The following is a 21,060-nucleotide window of genomic DNA, read 5'->3' as shown; positions in this document are numbered from 1 at the left end:
ATAACATTCTTTAATGGAGCAATTGTCCCAAATCCAAGTTTCCTTTACCTGAAAAAAGTGTTCTGATTCTGAAAACGAGTTTTTGGTGAAGTGACGTGAACAAAGCAACGCAGGTTTGATTTACTGACTTTCTGCTATGCTGTTTCACAGACTGTTGTTCAGTGACATACAACATGTGTGCTCCAAGGTTTAATTTGTTAATCAACTATAAAAACCCATTGTTATTATCTTTTCGATTTACACCCGGCATCTATCGCACGTCTGTCCGTCCTGGGAGAGGGATCCCTCCTCTGTTGCTCTCCCTGAGGTTTCTCCCATTTTTCCCTTTAAACTGTGGGTTTTCTCTAGAAGTTTTTCCTTGTACAATGTGAGGGTCTAAGGACAGAGGGTGTCGTATTGTCATACTGATATTCTGTACACACTGTGAAGACCACTGAGACAAATGTAACATTTGTGATATTGGGCTATATAAATAAACATTGATTGATTGATTGTAAAAAACCAGCCTGGATAATACTGACTTTTTAAAAAAAAAACACACATTGCTTCCGCCCTTGAACATAAGCTTGTTTGTCTGCATCTTTGTCAGGAAGTCATATCTCTTTGTTTTTCTTTTAAACCAGCCCCTCTGACACTATCATGAGTGGCAGAGTTGCAGAGGGCCACCTTCAGGTCCTACAGATTTACCGCCTGCTGCAGTGCGTCCATGAAGGGGATAAGGCTCATATCGAGAAGATGGTGAACCTCGGGGTGAAGAACCTCATCAATCTCACTGAGCCACACGAGGGCACAGGGGCGCTGCACGTGGCAATGTCAGCCAACAACCAGGGTGATGTGCCTCTTCTTTACTCAGTGACACTCAGTGGTGGAAGTGGAAAATATAAGAGTTTTCAGATCCTTCACTTAAGTTATACCACTCTGAAAAAATACTCTCATAAAGTTAAGGTATGCAACAAAATGTTCCCTTTCATTGTTTTCTGATAAAAAATAATGTTTTTATATTGGTCTGACACCATTATAGATATCTTATTATGCATATAATGCACTTTACTGCTGCAGAACTGTCTGGTTTGCTAATTTGAACTCACTTGTACACGGTTTGATGATTTAATCAAAAATAAATACTTCATATTTCTCTGAAATCCTTATGTTTGTAGCTTTGTCGCTGTTGAAATCATGTTTCTCACACGTTTCACAAAAAAACCCAGAGAAAAAGCGCTGCTTTCCGCTTCGTGATAATGTCTTTTTTGTGAAAATCTAAGATGTTTAAAAAATAGTTAATTTATATTAAGAATTAGGAAAGTTGTCTCAACCCCTAAAGAAACAATGAATTATTTAGTTTGTAAAAACACATTTTATTAAATGATGTTTGTTTTTTACAAGACAGGAAAAGCAATAAGAGTGTGTTTTTTGTTTTTCTTGAATTTATTGATTAAAATCTTAATCTTCATGCAAGGCATTTTTGCTGTACAGTAGCTTCAGTAATGTCCTAATTATAAAAGTCTATTTACATGCCAAGAAGTTGAAGTAGTTTGTAAGATGAATCTACCAGGCCATAATATGTACTGCAAACTAAAAAGTCATGTTTCAAAGTGACTTTATTATCCTGACTGTTTCTCTTCCCCACATGACTCCTTACAGACTTGGTCAGCTTCCTTCTCTCCCAGGGAGCACACCCTAACATCCAGGACAAAATGGGCCGCACCCCGGCGATGCTGACTGCAGAGCACGGCAATGATGTCATCATGACACTGCTGATCCAGAACAACGCTAATCTGAGACTCCAAGACTCAGAGGGAAAAGGTGAGCAATACTTAGTACTCACCTTTATATTGTAAGAAAGATTGATATTTATAAATGAATACAAAGTTTTATTTTTCTGATAATTTGCCAGCCAGTGGCAGACTTAACACTAGAACCGCCAATCGGGTCAATTTGACCCAGAGCTGTTTTTTATTGTATGTAACTTTTTTTCAATAAAATATTAAAGTCTCCCAGTCCATGACTTTTCCTGAAAGTGTGTTATGTAGCACCCTATGTTGTTAAAAATTGTCAATATGAAGTCAGATTGAAGAAATCGCCCAAAAAATTGCCATTTATACCTATTTCCGCCAAGCGGGTCATATTGACCCCACCCCTTTTCGCGCTATTGATTTTGTGTGTAAACAAACATGACGTGTTGCTATAGCAACGCCTTTTGTCTACTGCGGTTCCTTATAGATTGAGAGATAGATTGAGAGAGAGAGAGAGATAGATAGATAGATATATTGATAGCGACAGTCTGTAGTGAAGGAGTGCGCTCCCGCTCACGGGAGACTGCTCGCACTGCGCTCCGCAGCAAACAGCTGTTTGCTTTTCACCCAACAACGACAACGGCCTCACGAAACGCTATGTTGTACCGTTAATAAACTAAACAATTTAACAAAATTGCTTGTCAAAATACCAATACCACAGGACCATTTTTCTTTTTAAAGCAATACTTTTACCTTGAAAATCAATGCATTCTAATGCCGGGTCAATTTGACCCCGGTGGCGGTTTTAGGTATAAAAAATCTCTGGTGTTAAAGATCTCTAAGAGGGAAGCTCCAGTAACACAAAGGGGTTGCTAAACGTCAAACGAAGCTAGTATAACATGTACTGTCATGTGCCCATACTTATCTGTATACTACATTATACAACGCAAAGTGTCAGACAGATGCGCAGAATTGACCTTCATTGTCTATAAGGTATATGGCTTTAATCTGAGAGGTAGATGAACAGCCCTTCCACTCATGTATTCTCATTTAGCTTCAAGTGTCGATTTCTCAAATAGACGGGTTTCCATCTCAAGTAAAACCATCGGGTTCTTTGAATGCCTGGCCTTGTCTTACAACTCATGAAAAGGCATGGTGCTTCTGTTTACATATTGATGAGGAGATGGTAGCCTGGACAACTCCAATAAGAGAGTCGAAAGTTCTTCTTCAGGACCTTTTTTAAGTAATTATCGATTACTGCAAATGGCTCTCAGAGAATGAGCTTGAGTTAGGAAGAAAAGTGTTTTTGTGTGTGCTTGTGTGCATGAATAATGATTTTTTTACAAGTACTGTAGGTTTTTTGTGTATGTGTGTGAACAAATGTGCGCTTGTGTGAGACCGCATGGGTACACCTAATTACAGATCAACCCCTCATAGTGATCCGCTCTTGTGAAACATGCTGAGTAACTTGATATCCTGACTCCCAGAGGACCGGTTCGGCCCGGTCTCAACACTCATAGACTAGCCTCAGGCTGAGTCTCAATAGTTACACTTTTTCCTTTCTAAGTACAGCGCAACAGTTATGGATGGATTTGTTGGCCTAAACACACATAGACATATTGACACATTGAAAACCATGTTATTTTACTAGCTTACACCTTTAAGCCTTGTTTAGAGTCGGAGAGGTCCTGATAATTTTATTCCGGTAAATTACTCTGACCTACTAATTGACCTTTCCGAAGTTATTGAGTCTATGTAAGGTTGCTGCTTGGCTCAGATCCACCAACGTCAGCAAGATCTCACCTCTATTAACTTCCCGAAGAACCAAGGTTTCAATTAACTGCTGTTTCAATTCAGACAACTCTTTTTTAATCTGTTTAAGGGATCCCGAAGGATTTTGATATCAGTAAATGAGGTGTGCTCCTACCTAAGTGTGTGTGGCAGGGTGCAATCTTACCTTTGAAGCAGGAGAGGAGGGCACAGGTGTCTTTTAAATTATCCCAATCCAACTGGTGGGATTCAGTTTATTTGAAGAAAAATAGGTCCAAACTAATACAGGGTTTTTACCTTCTCTCTTTACAACATTATAATCATACTAAAAACCTGGTGCTGTGATCATGTTCAAATATGAAACTTTAATTCACAGTCTTACATTTATTACCAAAATGTTTTAATTTCAACTGCCCAATTCAGTTGTGACATTTTAAAATTCTCCCGATAGAATTTAGAGGTATTTCCTCGTAAAAAGACCGGTGACAATAAAAAGCGCATTCAACTTTTCATTCACAAAATCAATTCACATCAGTTTCATACCGTTTTTTCCGACACAGACGGCGGGTATAACATTCAAAAACCCATACCTGTCCGCAATTTCGGAGGGAGAGATTTTCCTCACAGATGGCGGTATTTATAATATTCACAAACACATCTCTCATCAAATCATTCCACTCAGCCAACAACCAAGAAATTCGAGAGATATTTACCCCGTCTGGCAGAACCTTACCGAGAGCTAGTTACCCAGCTCTGAAGCACACAGCCTACCGGGAGAGAGTCTACCAGGGGAAACCCCCCTCTCTCTCGCGCTCTCTGAAAAAAACAGTCTCTTTATGCTAAAAAAACTGGATCGAAACCCCAAAAAACAAACTCCTCCTCTACACCCAATTTGTGAAAAAATGCGCATGCCCTCTAATGTACAAGGCTGAACATGCCTCGACATGTTCCATAGCTTTATGACATAAGACCCACCTTCTCATGTTAGTGTGAAAAGGACATGAACTCTTTTTGGCCTCTGTGTTTCTCCTTAAGCCTGGAGCCCCCCTCCCTGTGTACTGCTGTCACAGGAGAGGGAGGAAAACGGCAACATACACACTCAACCTAAACAAACCACTTTGTTTTGTTTATACTGTAACTATAGAAAAACCTAAAATATGAAGCATTTTCATTGTGGGTTATACAAGAATATAATTGATTATATTTGATTATAACTAACTTTCGTTTTTAAGTATTAAACATACTATGAAAACTCACAACACCCTCTTTTCAAAACGCAAAGTTATCAAAATAGCAACAGAAAAAATTGTAAGCATACATACATATTCAAAAACCGTCAAGAAGCATTCTCATTATGGGTTTATACAAGAATATGATTGATCATGTATGATTTATTAATTAACTTTCGTTTTTAAGTATTCACTTCATACCATGATCTCAATTAACTTTCGTTTTAAGTATTCACTTCATATGAAGATCTCAACACCCTCTTTTCAAACGCAAAGTTATCAAATATCAACAGATAAAATCGTAAACACACATACATATTACATCCGTAAAACTCCAAGCATCAATATCATGAAAAGTTCTTCAGTATGTGTAATCAGGACGACCCTTTGATGAACCTGGTGTGAAAAAACACCGAAAACATAGTACCGTACAGGAATGTCCTTGGGCGAGTGGCCCATCTGTTGTAGACTCCTAAATCCATGTTGCTATCTGATGTAAATCCTTGACCCTGACCATGGAGGGGTTGCAGTTTTTCGCTGGACGACATCTCCAAACGAAAGCCAGATAACTCGGTCGACATTTGTTATGGATTTTTTAGACCACGTCAATAGTCGCTCATGACTTTGTGACAAGGTCAATGAGGCCCCACACAATGATAGCACAAACGAGAAACCAGGGGCATATGAAACAGCTTAGCTGGCACTCGCTCATGACATCCTGTGTGTGCAGTGTGAGATTAGGTGTATGTGGTGCCAGTGTGGTGCTGGTGGTACTTGTTGTCGTCTTTCGTTGGTGACTAGGACACATCACTTGTTGTCGTCTGTTTCTACCGTCTCTCCTGGCCTGTGACTACGACCTTGCAGTGGCTGGCGTGGACCCACGTGGCTCTCTCGGTGACCTTGACCGCTGTCTGGGTGATGAGGAGCACCTGGTAGAGACCTTGCCAACGGTTGGATTTCCAGCTCTTTCTCCGGAAGTCCTTGACCAGCACGAAGTCGCCGGGTTGGAGATGGTGAAGTGGACCAGTGGCAGGGGGTAGGTAGGGCTGCTGCTACCTGGCGTCTGATATCTGACCATGCAGTTATCAGGTACTGTCATCCTTTTGGGGAAATCCACTGCGATCTGAGTGGCTCAGCGGGTAGAGATGCAGCCTGTCCCACAGAGCTGGAAGAATCGTCCTCCTCCTCTGGCGGGGTCATAGGTGACTCAGCCGCTGATCCATTCTGCACCAGTTTTCTGGTTTCAGGAATTGGCTTTACTGGAAACCCTGTGCCTGAAGTAGTTCCGCTTGGCAGGTTCAATTCCTCTTGGTAGATTCCAGAGGTACTAATATCATCCATATAGTTATGATCATACACGTATGCGACCTCTGATTCATTAATAATTGTTTCATTTGAAACAATTTTCCCCCAGGAATCCTTCCAAGGGGTCTGGTACTCCATGTTCCTCTGGAATTTCTATTGACAGCAAGGACATCTTTTTGGCTTGGGCACCCGGGGAGACCTCTGAATCAGATCGCTCTTTTCTCTTACGAGTCTCCTCCTTTTCACCGCTTGCCCCTTCCGGTCCTTCTGCACAGGTTTCCTGGGTCCAGGAGTCTACTTGGCTTCACTTGAGGCACTGTGACTGAAGTTTCCCCGCTAGGCAGGTTCAAATCCTCTTGGTAGATTGCTGAGGTATTAATCTCAACAATATAGCTAAAATCAAGTTTAAATCATTTCTCTGATTCATAAAAAGTTGTTTCAGTTAAAATAAAAACTTCCCCAAGGGTTTTCTCAAGAGGGTCGTGTATTCCATTTTGCTCTGGAATTTCTATATACAGCAAGGTGATTATTTCTCCTCTTTCTCAGTTGGCCTCTAATGGCAGAAAGCACTGGGCCATAATTTACTCTTATCAGTTTAACGACCTGACAGAATTTAAATGAATACTCTTTTAGGGTGTAAGCGTATAACAATTAAAAATAACTGAAAAGAAAACTAATAGTGTAAAGTTAAAAAACAATGAGAAAAATAATATAAAGGTTATTTTCCATTTCCTCTTTGATACTGAGGTATTCTCCATTCAAGCTCTAATGATCCATATGCTAATAGACAGAGTTTCGTCTTGCCATCTTTCTTTGCATAATTCACTATAGATTCTAACAGTTCTACTGCTAAATCCTTTACATTGGAGCTATTGCTTGTTACTCAGATTTAAATTCCCTCTTTTGCTCTATAAAATATCCCTTGGCACAGAATTTACCAAGACAAATTCTAACTTATTGCGGGAAGATCCCACAAAAAGCCATCCTCTCCTGTGGAAGAAAGCACATTAACTGCCACGTGTGTGTGCAAAACATGTCATGTGATGTGAGACTGATAGCATCAACAGTGGATGGGTAGGCCGCAGTCATATTCCTATCTGGATTCTAAACTCAGTTGGCCGGGTGAACCGGTTCTCTCTTCTGGAGTGAAACTACGTTCCCAGAAATTTACTTCACTGTATCCAAACCTTCTGATTTAGTTTTAAGCTAACCCTTCTCTGGACTTTGCCCCTTTCTGGTCACCCATACACGATTTCTGAATTTAAACGGAAAAGGTGTGATAGTTAGATATGACCTGACCTTTGCCCTATAGGTAGCTTTTCCATACTTATAGGAATATATTCAGCCTTGTCAAATTGATTGGAATGTCCCAATTTGTTTTACAGTTTTTTATACTCCACTCTTTGGCTCTAATGCCTGATACTTCTATGGTAAAGACCAGATAGGTGTGATTCCCTTTATCCTGCAAGGGTGACAAAACTTTCTCATTTTTAAAATGAGTGGCATTATCCATTCCTATTTTCTCAGTTTTTAGGAAAAATACTTATATGTTCCGCCATTTTAGCAGACACTGTGTTCCAGTTGCTCTGGTCAGAGGATAAATATGTTTATGACTCCCTCCATTTATCAAAGGCCACAAGGAAATACTTATTCCCACTGGGAGTGCGGGTCAGAAAAGGACCTGCTATGTCAGCACTAAAAATAGTTAGTGGTTCTTCCTCTATTATTTTAAGATGCTCAGGATGAACTTTCTTAAACCCATCCACCTCTACACATTGAAGACATGTTGACCATGGGTGTTGTAAGTGCAATCGCAGTTTTGGTAAGAGGATTTTATTGTGGAGACAATATTTTCTCATCTGAAATAGGCCCACATGGCCTAAACTGCTGTGTAATTCACGCACAACCTAAGGAGCTTCTTCAGGTGGTACGTGAATGCTTCCACCCTTTTTCCATATTCTAGGGAATATGGCAGTCCGGTGGTTAACTCGTCCCGTGCTTTAAGCAAGGTAAAACTTCTCTATTACCCTGATAGTCAAATTATATCTTATATGTATGGCTACGGACATGATTCCATTCTACATGCCTGCCTTTAACTCTGCAATAAGACCCTCAATAGATGGGCATGTGTCAGCGCTTCACCTTTCACATTTTTGAACTGCCTTTGTTCTCAATTATTAAGCTCTTCTTTACCCGCTTTTTAACAATAATTACTATCAGTAACAATACGGATGTGTGTTATTTTACCTTTTTTAGCAAAAGGAAGTCCCTCAACAAATGGCCGTTTCCTCAGCAGTATTGCACCCTTTTGCTTGCAAAGTACTTCACCTGAATTAGTTTTCATTATAAAGGCCCAAGTGGCTGCTTGGTCACCTTTTCGCAAACTCCCATCTGTAAACAGTGTTATCTGTGGAGTAGCGGTTTTCTGTAAGGGTTTCAATGTTTCCCTTTGTGGCTTACTTCCTGTGGTCCTCTGCACTCCACATCTGGATCAGACATCATCATCTTCCATTTTCTTCATCTACTCATCATTGTTTTTGCTCCCTGAACAGTTTGTTTAGTAGCTTCAGATATTGAAAAATAAAGAGTGTATATGCACATTTTGTTACCTTGAGACATTTCCCTCAGGGCTGGATACATTTTTAATGCAAGTGCAAGATGCTTCTCTTCAGGAGAGAACTTCTTCCTCTGTTCCTGATCAAGTCATGGACATGAATAACACAGATTTTCTATCACCCTGGTTCCTTATCTCCACATTGTTAGTTTCTGAGAATGGGTCTCAACATACTATTTTGGTTTTTGATATTTGATATTATTGTTCTGGTGTTAAGATAATTTTTTGAATCTCCCTCTTTTCTTAACAACTGGAGCTATGTCTATTTTAGATTTGACTTGGTTAAGAGTTGATTTATTCATTGGTGAGAGGAACACTATTTCCCTTGTGCTGGGTGGGGGATGGGTAGCTTGCTTTGGGAGAGTTCCTTAAAATCTCCAGATCTTCCTCTGTGCTGAGGCCATAAAACTTTTAATGGTCTTTCGTGGTCTGCTCAAATTTTCTTCCCCTCTAGAGGTCACGCCTGTCTTTGACCCCGTGTGCTGCGTGTTTCTGCAGCACCTCAGGAGCAGAGAAAAGAGGAGACCTTTTTTCCAAAAGTGCAAGCTCCATTCATGAGCAAAATAGCACCACATTTAACTCTCATTGACTTGTCTTTAAAGCGTTCTTTAAGGCTTGAATTGAGTCTTCTGTTGTGTAACGGAAAATCCCATTCCCAAAAAGGGGTCAAAAGTAAATAGTTTAGTTGATTTTGGTAAAGTATTTGAGCTTTAGCTTCGCAAAAACTTTCTCATATTAGTTTTGAAGATATTGTTGGGACTTGATATCTGCTGATAGTTCCCACATAGGTTTTTTCTTAAAAGTACATTCAAAACAACCGGTATTTGTGGGTCATCTGATCACCACATTGCCTTCTGACAGTTTAATAGTCCTTATCATATTATCACTCTGTGCTTGCATGCTAGGACCTATTCTCTTTGCCAGAGCTACTGCTATTTCTCCTGCATGTTTTAGCTTCCTATTAGCAGGGTTTATTAACATGGTTTGTTGATCCAGTTTTAGGATTTTCAATATTTGACATTATTATTTCCAACATTCCTTTTCCCTGAATATCATGTCTGACAATGTGTTTTCTTCTAGTCGTAGATGAGATACTCCAAAATGGCATTTTTTAGCTTTTATCCCTGTATGGTGGAGGTAGGGTCTCAGACATTATACCACCTGCTTGTTGCTCTCTGTCAAACGGTAGTCTGACAGGAAACTTATTTTGGTCGCGGTACGCCCGTGGGTCTGGGCTAAGCTGACCAGGGCGGGCAGAAGCTCCGGATTTTGCTTCTGTGTATCCCTCCCTGTGTGGTTGGCTCCGAGTCATTAAAAACTGGTTCTAACCTCGTCCGCCATTTATTTATTTATTTTTGTTTGTTTGTTTTAAAAAACAACACAAAAATGTATTTAAGGGTTCAAGTTCACTCTTTTATACATATGCAAGTTCCTAGGCTTTACTCCCGCCGGGTGATCAGTCCGACTATACCGTCACTTGGTTCTAGGTTCTCTTTCTGGATTCAGCTAGTACATGCGGGTACCTCAGCTAAGAGTGTTATGTACCGAGCTTCGAATTTTTTCAACAGCATAGGGACCTTTAGACCTATGTTTATCTTTATTAAATCTCCCATTAACTCTTCCCCACGTTATGTTTTAACGCAAAAGTTCAAACCGCAGCTCTTTGTCAAGTCCTACCTATAAGTTTTCAAAGTAATTGGACAGGTTCTGAGCAGTGCTCCTACGGCTGACTTCACTATAGCCACCTAAACCTGTGTTAAAGGGACCACAGGGGCTTCTCAATTTGGCTAGGGGAAGAAGAACCTACTTTAGCTTCTTTAACAGACAGCAATATCCGATATAATATAACCCTCAGTCCGGTGCAATAGTATTAACTTAAATTACTACACTTTTAGGTTTAATTATATATTCTAGGATTTGGGGTAGGTATTTTAACAAGACTTTCAGCCTGTATTTCGCTGATTTGTACTCGTCGACTTTTTTCACTAGGTCGTTTTGGTTCTTGTATTTTGACTCTGTAAAAATATTACTTTTCACAGAGCCCCACGTTGGGCCCCATGTTTAGAGTCGGAGAGGTCCTGATAATTTTATTCCGGTAAATTACTCTGACCTACTAATTGACCTTTCCGAAGTTATTGAGTCTATGTAAGGTTGCTGCTTGGCTCAGATCCACCAACGTCAGCAAGATCTCACCTCTATTAACTTCCCGAAGAACCAAGGTTTCAATTAACTGCTGTTTCAATTCAGACAACTCTTTTTTAATCTGTTTAAGGGATCCCGAAGGATTTTGATATCAGTAAATGGAGTGTGCTCCTACCTAAGTGTGTGTGGCAGGGTGCAATCTTACCTTTGAAGCAGGAGAGGAGGGCACAGGTGTCTTTTAAATTATCCCAATCCAACTGGTGGGATTCAGTTTATTTGAAGAAAAATAGGTCCAAACTAATACAGGGTTTTTACCTTCTCTCTTTACAACATTATAATCATACTAAAAACCTGGTGCTGTGATCATGTTCAAATATGACATTTTAATTCACAGTCTTACATTTATTACCAAAATGTTTTAATTTCAACTGCCCAATTCAGTTGTGACATTTTAAAATTCTCCCGATAGAATTTAGAGGTATTTCCTCGTAAAAAGACCGGTGACAATAAAAAGCGCATTCAACTTTTCATTCACAAAATCAATTCACATCAGTTTCATACCGTTTTTTCCGACACAGACGGCGGGTATAACATTCAAAAACCCATACCTGTCCGCAATTTCGGAGGGAGAGATTTTCTTCACAGATGGCGGTATTTATAATATTCACAAACACATCTCTCATCAAATCATTCCACTCAGCCAACAACCAAGAAATTCGAGAGATATTTACGCCGTCTGGCAGAACCTTACCGAGAGCTAGTTACCCAGCTCTGAAGCACACAGCCTACCGGGAGAGAGTCTACCAGGGGAAACCCCCCTCTCTCTCGCGCTCTCTCAAAAAACCAGTCTCTTTATGCTAAAAAAACTGGATCGAAACCCCAAAAAACAAACTCCTCCTCTACACCCAATTTGTGAAAAACTGCGCATGCCCTCTAATGTACAAGGCTGAACATGCCTCGACATGTTCCATAGCTTTATGACATAAGACCCACCTTCTCATGTTAGTGTGAAAAGGACATGAACTCTTTTTGGCCTCTGTGTTTCTCCTTAAGCCTGGAGCCCCCCTCCCTGTGTACTGCTGTCACAGGAGAGGGAGGAAAACGGCAACATACACACTCAACCTAAACAAACCACTTTGTTTTGTTTATACTGTAACTATAGAAAAACCTAAAATATGAAGCATTTTCATTGTGGGTTATACAAGAATATAATTGATTATATTTGATTATAACTAACTTTCGTTTTTAAGTATTAAACATACTATGAAAACTCACAACACCCTCTTTTCAAAACGCAAAGTTATCAAAATAGCAACAGAAAAAATTGTAAGCATACATACATATTCAAAAACCGTCAAGAAGCATTCTCATTATGGGTTTATACAATAATATGATTGATCATGTATGATTTATTAATTAACTTTCGTTTTTAAGTATTCACTTCATACCATGATCTCAATTAACTTTCGTTTAAGTATTCACTTCATATGAAGATCTCAACAGCCTATAAGCTAACAAGCCTGCAAGCTAACAAGCTCCGTTGTTCACCTAATACAACAATGTTTAAAGGGGACCTATCATGCAAAATGCACATCTTTTATACATGAATATGTGTCCCCGGTGTGTCAGGGAACTCACCAAGTGTCAGAAAATACAACCCTCTCTTTTCCTCCATACCCAAATCTCTAAAAAAAGGGGCTGCAACGGATCTGATACAGACTGATACAGATTTGAATTATTTTCTACGTCACAAAAGGGGTGCTCAGCTTATTGGTCAATTCTCCACCTATCAGGGGAATGAGAGGTTGGGCCACGGCCGGCCATTGCTGCTCGAAAACGCTGGAGACGCTGTAGTACATATGCCAGGCCTGTAAGTGGCGCTGTAGTCTGCCACAAAAGCAGCGAAGAAGACTTCCCTTGCATGGTTGCCATGGTTGCCCTTCTGTTTATTCTCTGCTGTGGCTCTTTTTCTCCCTCCCCGAGGCAAGCGTTTGCGCCTCCTGCTTTAAAACAAATGAATAATGACTCTATATAATCATATGTAAGGGATAATGTGCAGCGACGCGGTCATTATGGGGAAAATCAGGATCAGAAGCCCGACGCGAAGCGGAGGGATCTAGATCGGCATGAAGGAACATTATACAATGTGCACATTATCCCGCTTATTACATGGCCACATTCTCAACAAAGTAACGATATGACTCCCAATATTAATTGAAATGCTTTTATGGATTTAGAAAATGATTTTATTGATTTAAAAAATTGTTGTATTGATTTAAATTGACATACATCCGCTAAGAAAAGTAGTCCGTTGTTACTGTTTGAACTACGAAGCAATGGCAGGAACTGCTTCGATAGCGTTTTTGAGGAGCTTTTTGATTACAGATTTGAAAACATTGTTGCTTGCTTTAAAAGTAGCACAATTCATTATGTCAAACCTTGGAAAGTATCTAGATATCCCTGCCCTAATGCCAAAGTAACTGGCAACTGAATATGTGTCGCCGTTTGATGTCTATGTCTGGACCGCTGCGTAAAAAGGAGGGTTTCTGCCCGTTACTTCTCTTCTCACTTCTATAAGAATAAAACACGGAGGACGGAGATCTCTTTTTCTCCCCCTCTTCTGACAGCCCAGCAGCTGATCTCAAAGCATGCTCCCCTCTCCTGCAGGGGGGCGTGGTCAGCTGCAGCTCACAGAATCAGCCCTTGTAAAAACAGCGCTGGAAAGAGCAAATAGAGCGAAATGAGGCATGGCTAAAATGCAGGATCTGTTTGGTATTTTGAAAAAAACAACTATATTTATATACTTTATATAGGTATGGCCCTACAATATATTGTTCAAATATAGCATGATATGTCCCCTTTAAGTATATTATATCTGAAAATGAACTGCTGTACTCTGCCAACATTTTTTATTATTATCATTTATTAAATCATTTAAAAATCAGTTGCAAGGTACCGACAGGCCCGAAGGGCAGCAGCCTCATCCGTGGCCGAGGCAAAGCAGCGGGTGTGGGAGAAGTTCGGAGAAGACATGGAGAAGGACTTTCGGGCGGCACCAAAGTTGTTCTGGAAAACTGTCCGACACCTCAGGAGGGGGAAGCAGGGAACCATCCAAGCTGTGTACAGTAAGGATGGGACGTTGTTGACCTCAACTGATGGAGTGTTAGGGCGTTGGAAGGAACACTTTGAGGAACTCCTGAACCCGACAACTCCGCCCTCTATGTTAGAGGCAGAGCTGGAGTATGACGGGGGATCAACACCAATCTCCCGGGGGGAGGTCACTGAGGTCGTCAAACAACTCCACAGTGGCAAAGCCCCGGGGGTGGATGAGATCCGCCCGGAAATGCTGAAGGCTCTGGGTGTTGAGGGACTGTCATGGTTGACACGTCTCATCAACGTTGCGTGGAAGTCGGAAACAGTACCGAAGGAGTGGCAGACCGGGGTGGTGGTTCCCCTTTTTAAAAAGGGGGATCAGAGGGTGTGTGCCAATTACAGAGGCATCACACTACTCAGCCTCCCCGGGAAAGTTTACTCTAAGGTATTCGAAAGGAGGGTCAGGCCGATTGTCGAACCTCAGATTGAGGAGGAACAATGCGGATTCCGTCCTGGTCGTGGAACGACGGATCAGCTTTTTACTCTCGCAAGGATCCTGGAGGGGGCCTGGGAGTAGGCTTATCCGGTCTACATGTGTTTTGTAGACTTGGAGAAGGCGTATGACCGAGTTCCCAGGGAGTTACTGTGGGAGGTGCTGCGGGAGTATGGGGTGAGGGGGTCTCTACTCAGGGCCATCCAATCTCTGTACTCCCAAAGCGAGAGCTGTGTCCGGGTCCTCGGCAGTAAGTTGGACCCATTTCCGGTGAGGGTTGGCCTCCGCCAGGGCTGCGCTTTGTCACCAATCCTGTTTGTAATATACATGGATCGGATTTCGAGGCGTAGTCATGGGGGAGGGGGTCTGCAGTTCGGTGGACTAAGGATTGCACCACTGCTTTTTGCAGATGATGTGGTTCTAATGGCTTCATCGGTCTGTGACCTTCAGCACTCACTGGATCGGTTCGCAACCGAGTGTGAAGCGGCTGGGATAAGGATCAGCACCTCCAAATCTGAGGCCATGGTTCTCAGCAGGAAACCGATGGACTGTCCACTCCAAGTAGGGAATGAGTCCTTACCCCAAGTGAAGGAGTTCAAGTATCTCGGGTCTTGTTCTCGAGTGAGGGAACAATGGAGCGTGAGATGGGCCGGAGAATCGGAGCAGCGGGAGCGGTACTGCAGTCGCTTTACCGCACCGTTGTGACGAAAAGGGAGCTGAGCCAGAAGGCAAAGCTCTCTGTCTTCCGGGCCATTTTCGTTCCTACCCTCACCTATGGTCATGAAGGATGGGTCATGACCGAAAAGAACGAGATCGCGGATACAAGCGGCCGAGATGGGTTTTCTCCGCAGGGTGGCTGGTGTCTCCCTTAGGGATAAGGTGAGAAGTTCGGTCATCAGGGAGGGACTCGGAGGTGAGCCGCTCCTCCTTCGCGTCGAAAGGAGCCAGTTGAGGTGGTTCGGGCACCTAGTTAGGATGCCACCTGGGCGCCTCCCTAGGGAGGTGTTCCAGGCACGTCCAGCTGGGAAGAGACCAAGGGGTAGACCTAGGACCAGGTGGAGGGATTATATCTCTTCGCTGGCCTGGGAGCGCCTTGGGATCCCCCAGTCAGAGCTGGTTGATGTCGCCAGGGAAAAGAAAGTTTGGGGCTCTCTGCTGGAACTGCTACCCCCGTGACCCGACCACGGATAAGCGGGAGAAGATGGATGGATGGATGGATGGTAATCATTTAAAAATGTTTGGCACTCTTTTCTCTATTGGACAGTTTGGGTTGTGTCTAGGGCTATCACAATATTACATTTATCTGTAGCCAATACAATTCTAGCTAATATTTATAGTCAATTTCAATAAAAAAGAAAAAGTGCTAGCGGTCAAATTCAGCTTTTTGTCCTTCGAGTATTGCCTCTTTTATTGTCAAATCAATTACACTTGAAATATGAGTAAAGGGAGTTAGACAGAGACTTTGACTATAACTGTATATATATATATATATATATATATATATTCACTTTTAGGGGCACTGGGTTACTCAACACAATTTTGGATTTTTCTAAATGTCTCACTTATCATCATAATGTTATATTGAAACAGCCTAGTTACAATAGAAACAGGACACAATGGCAAAGACAAAATATATCCCTGTTTTTGTGCTTATACAGTTATTCGGCTAAATGGATACCTCTGACCAATTTATTTAGATAATGTTGATATAAAGATTTCTCCTTGAGATGTTTTTTTTTCAATCAGAAATCTTTTTTCTTGACTCAATCCCTCTATCTCTCACTTTAAATGCCCACATGATGGCACCAGCAATGGCCTGAGGCATTATGTTTTCTTATAATACTGGTTAGTTTAATACTTTATTCCTCATTGTTCAATTCGGACATTCTGCAGTCTGATATACCGTTTGACAGACTGTTGCTAAGGATGTCCTGATCACAGGACCATTTCCACTCATATCAATTCACAGAATGAAGTCATATATTTAACAACCTCAGCTGTGGCCAAAGAACACATTATTTAGTTACTCCATCCAAAATATCTCAGGATCGCCTGGAGAGAATTTCTCCAAATGTGTCCACTTGGACTCAAAGATGCAGTTATTACATTTTGCCGGTCAAAAGTCAACATCGCACTGACCGACGGTGACCTCTTTGTACCTCAATCATTTAAATGCTAATTATGATGAATTCACACAAATGTCTAATGGAGAATACAATGAGAATAAAACATTTTGGACAGACATGGATATGCACTGCAACATCACTGGTTGGCTGAGAAACAATCATTCTAGTTTAATTACCCTCTGTACACCTTTCTTATCTCACTTTAGGAGTGCTATTCTACTGTATCTACCCCACTGAGCGCCACACCCGCTGCGTGAAGCTGGCACTGACAGGTGAGGCAGATGTCAACAATGTGTCAGCGCAGGGGACTCACGTCTTCCAGGTGATGTGTGAAAAAGCCCAGGAGGGCACCGCCATGTGTCTCCTCATGCTGGGAGAAGGGGCGGACCCCAATGCAACAAATCAGGTGAAACATACATGAAACCGAAATGATGGGGACTGAGGCAGTGGAATATGCAGGATCTGGTTTGTTCAACCTAAGACTGACTTCTCTCTTGCCAGCAAACTGGCACCACAGCACTGATGGAGGCAGCCAAGGCCGGCTCCCTGCAGGTCCTGAGAAGCATTCTGAAGAGAGGGGGAAACCCCAATGCTCTGGATCGAAAACGCTTCACAGCCGTACACTATGCTGCCATGGGGGGCTTTTTTGAGGTGTAGTATCTCCTCGCCTAATGTTTATATATATAAAAAAACGACTTATACATATGTTAACCCTTAGATGCACGAGTGACTGGACCACACTCTTCCATAAGTGGGTCAAAAAGGACCCGTATTAGAATAATATGTGTTTTTATGCTTTTTTTGTCATTTTGGTTAAGAAAAATCACTTGTATAATATTTAGTATTATATTTTGGTTCACACTAGAAATATTTTATATTTAAGTTTTCACTTCTATTTATAAGTTTAGACATTTTCTTTACATTTTGAAAAAAAAACGGAAGATAAGGAGGAAGGACAATCAATACTGTATATAGTCAATGTGAGGTAAAGTGTGTCGCCAATGTAACCGGTTAGAACTCAGAGTGGCGATGAGGTCTTAAAATGTGTGGAAAGGGTCTTAAAAGGTCTTAAAAGGTCTTACATTTAACTTCAGGATTCCTGCATATTACCTGGATATCCAAAACATGTTTTTTGAGGAATAGCTGGAATATGAAATGATAAAAAAAATGTAATTACAAAGATACTCTAAGATAACCACCTCACAAAAAATACCCACTTATGCATCTAAGGGTTAAGAAAGTTGGCTATTGGTAAGGATAGGGTGGTGCAGTGTAGAGGTTATTTTTAGAATCGTAAGGGCTACAAAAATAAAGCCAATGGGATTGAATATTGAAGAAAGTAAGATCTTTGCCAAGCACATGTTCATGATACCAATATGTTTTGTTCAGCAGGATAATCCCAACATATTAACACCACTTTTCAGATTTTTGAATAAATGCATTGCCATACATAAAAAGCTAACGTTAGGCTACAAACAAACTACATCGCAGTTGCATAACTTCACGTCACCACCACTAAGCTAAAACTGGACTCCGTGTTCAGCGTGATGACGTTTAGAAGTCTACATTTTTCACTTGTTAGAAACTTCAGTTTTTATTAAACATATTTATGCTTCTGACATTTATTTACTGACATATTTAATTTCGTGTGTGAGATCTTTTAAGCATGTATTAACCACAGACCATATTTCAGTCATGTAACCAAAAGCATGTTAAAAAAGTTAACTTTGAGACAAGGGAACCGGAAGTTCTTCATCGTTCAACTCATCATTACCTGGTATTAGGACTCATGCCTGCACCACCCTAAGATTTGAAATGGTGGTGTTGATGAGCCTCTCTGTATTGTGTTGTGCCTCTCAGTTGATTCAGGTGCTGTCTGCGTGCTCGGCAGACATGGGCGTGGTCAACATGGAGGAGTGCACTCCCCTACACTACGCTGCTGCCACCGGCAATGCTAACTGCTGCAAGTTCCTGGCACAGAGAGGTGCTGTGAGAGAGTCTAACAATAATATGCATCATAATGTCAATACATTCAATTTCAGCTTTTTCTGTCTTTAATAATGACACAAAGATAGCTCTGTGGAAACTACTTCTTACGCCATAACAAGAGTCAAGAATCCTGTTTTTGTATTTTTAAGCTTATATTAGTGTTGTGATACCTGTAGAGCCAGGAAATTAAAAGTTTCAGTAAAGTTAAAGTATTTGACAGGAAGAAAAAGGGGTTGTACAATGTGCAGCTGCAAACACAGTCCTAAATTAAATCAGGTAAGTTTACCATATGTTAATATTTGTCCTAAAACTGTGATCTATGTTCAGGTTGTAACCCCAAACTGAAGAACCTGGAGGGTTTGTTGCCACGTCAGATTGCCAAAGACGCCGGTCACAAAGCAGCAGCCAAGGAGCTAAAGAAAGCAGAGCGGCAGCACGGGAAAGGAAACAAATCCACGAGTGGCGGCCTCCTGTCAGACCTCTGGGGCCTGACCCTCCACGACTGGTCCAACGAGTACGAGACGGAATTACAGAAAGTCTGTGGGAACAAATCAGAAACAGTTTCCACCGAGATGTTTATCTCAGCGTTAGAAGAACTAAAAGCTCCAGTAGATCTAGAACAGATCCATCAAGTCATCTCAGCCCATGACAAGGGAAGAGTGGGGTGCATCAACATTAATGACTTCATCAAAGGCGTCAAGTACATCAAGAAACCACTCCTCCTCTCCTCATATATGCCTAAAAAGAAAAAGGGTGAGAAGGGAGGAAAAGGTAAGAAGGGTAAATTCGTCCTCCCTTTGCCAATTTGCACCCTCCCGCCAGAACATATGCCTCGCCGACCAGACGGAGGCCCGCCCCATTTCATGATCGAGACTTTCTTCAACTGCTCAGACACCCGGAGATTTGCTCGTGACCAACCGCCAGAACATCCCATTATGAACGACTCTGGGTGGTACCTAGAAAAGCCAGACACTGTCTTCGTCAATATCAACTGCAGTGTGAAAAGTGGAGACCTGGAATCTTTGGATCTCGCATTAAATCAGGGGGTTCCTGTGGATGTTCAAGATCAGTTTTACAAAACCCCGCTGATGGTCGCCTGCGCCAGTGGCAACTACGAGGTGGCGCAGTTTCTACTCAGTAGGGGGTGAGAAAATGTTGTTCTCTTTTCTTTAATTTAGATTTCCAAGCTCAGGAAAACGTTCTAAAAGCACATTTTCTTTGAGGCAAAATGAAGGTAATACTATTTCTGTGTCAGTCCGTGATGTCACTTGGGCCCACTTTTTAGCTGAATCAACTACCTAGTTTGAACAATTCAGGTTGGAGGCGGGGGCTTAAGTTTTCATGCATATATGTTTGTCAGGCCATTTTGGCTTCATGCACCACAGCATCTTGTGCCATTTTAATACGAACAAAGGAGGCCACGCCTCAAACGCTGTAGGCAGTTGTTTTTATACATCCATGGTGCATTCTTGAGTGTGTACACAGCTTATCTTGTGTTATAGACAATTCAGTGTAATATTGTTTGTGCTCATTTATATGTGTTAGCTCCAGTAAAGTATTTTTTTGACTGCTTTATACCGTCATTGACCGCTTCACTCACCTTTAACGGCTAGTAGGGGTCACACGTGGTTAATAACCAACCAAGTAACAAAAGGCCTTTTTGTTAGGCCACATTTTGGCCATTGTTGCCCAAAATTAACAAAATAATTCAATACCAACTAGCTAAATCAGTAGAGCTTGATAATATCAGGTCAGTGGGCCTGAGCCCCATGTTGTTAGGGGTGGCATATGATTTCTATATGTTTTGATGCACCAAAGTTAAGCATAATACGGGATTAATAACTGCCTGTTTTTTTGTATCTTTGTTTGTTTTTGTTTTGTGATAATGAAAACAAAAACACTTTGTTTTTAGTCACACCTTGATAAGACTTTTAACTTCACTGAAAGAAGTACACAAATCTGATTTGCTCTCAGTGTGTAACTCTGTGTAGGGACTCGGAACACACTTTAATAATAATACACCTTTTCCTGACAGGGCGGATGTGAAAGTGTGTGACCAGTTCTTCTGGACGCCCCTCCACCATGCAGCTTACGCTGGTCAAGTGGAGCTAATTGAACTTCTTGTTCACGCGGGGGCTGTTGTCGATGCCCGGGGCCTCGGTAGAGGCACGCCCCTAATGAGGGCCATCGAGACCTCTCGACCCTCGTGTGTGGACTTACTCATCAAGGCGGGAGCCAATGTCAATGCAGAGAACAAGAAAGGTTTGTTCATCTAAAATACAAAATAATAAACTAAACTATTTTCAAATAGGTCAAGGTCTGAAATATAATAATAACATATTGATATATTTACTGAATGTGTTTATATTCACAATACATTTCTGGAAAACTGTACATATTTGATAGTTAAAGGGGCCTATTATTATTTTTGAGGGGTTTTCTTTCATGTAGTGTCATAGGTTTTTGTGCATTGTTGCGTCCCCACTAAGGTCTAGGGGACCTGGAGACAATAACATACAACCAATACAAATGAGGGAGTCAGCGTAACAGTTTACAAAAGGTTTAT

At 41.4% G+C, this 21,060-nt stretch overlaps 1 protein-coding gene across 2 annotated transcripts in view; it reads left to right on the top strand.

Moving 5' to 3' along the window:
- The window catches only part of ankef1a (ankyrin repeat and EF-hand domain containing 1a), a 36,484-nt gene that overhangs the window by 7,470 nt on the left and 7,954 nt on the right, over positions 1-21,060 (top strand). For both annotated transcript variants that reach the window (XM_034228470.1, XM_034228469.1), the window contains exons 2-8: positions 624-829; positions 1,642-1,803; positions 16,712-16,911; positions 17,007-17,156; positions 18,366-18,489; positions 18,822-19,638; positions 20,530-20,756. In XM_034228470.1, coding sequence (XP_034084361.1) covers positions 640-829; positions 1,642-1,803; positions 16,712-16,911; positions 17,007-17,156; positions 18,366-18,489; positions 18,822-19,638; positions 20,530-20,756 — 1,870 coding nt within the window. In that variant the 5' untranslated portion in view covers positions 624-639. The remainder of the gene's footprint in view (positions 1-623; positions 830-1,641; positions 1,804-16,711; positions 16,912-17,006; positions 17,157-18,365; positions 18,490-18,821; positions 19,639-20,529; positions 20,757-21,060) is intronic.

The sequence above is a fragment of the Gymnodraco acuticeps genome, unplaced genomic scaffold (genome assembly GCF_902827175.1).
Source record: "Gymnodraco acuticeps unplaced genomic scaffold, fGymAcu1.1, whole genome shotgun sequence".
NCBI lineage: Eukaryota > Metazoa > Chordata > Actinopteri > Perciformes > Bathydraconidae > Gymnodraco > Gymnodraco acuticeps.
The sequence above is the reverse complement of the archived record's forward strand: the minus strand, read 5'-3'. Positions and strand labels throughout refer to the sequence as shown.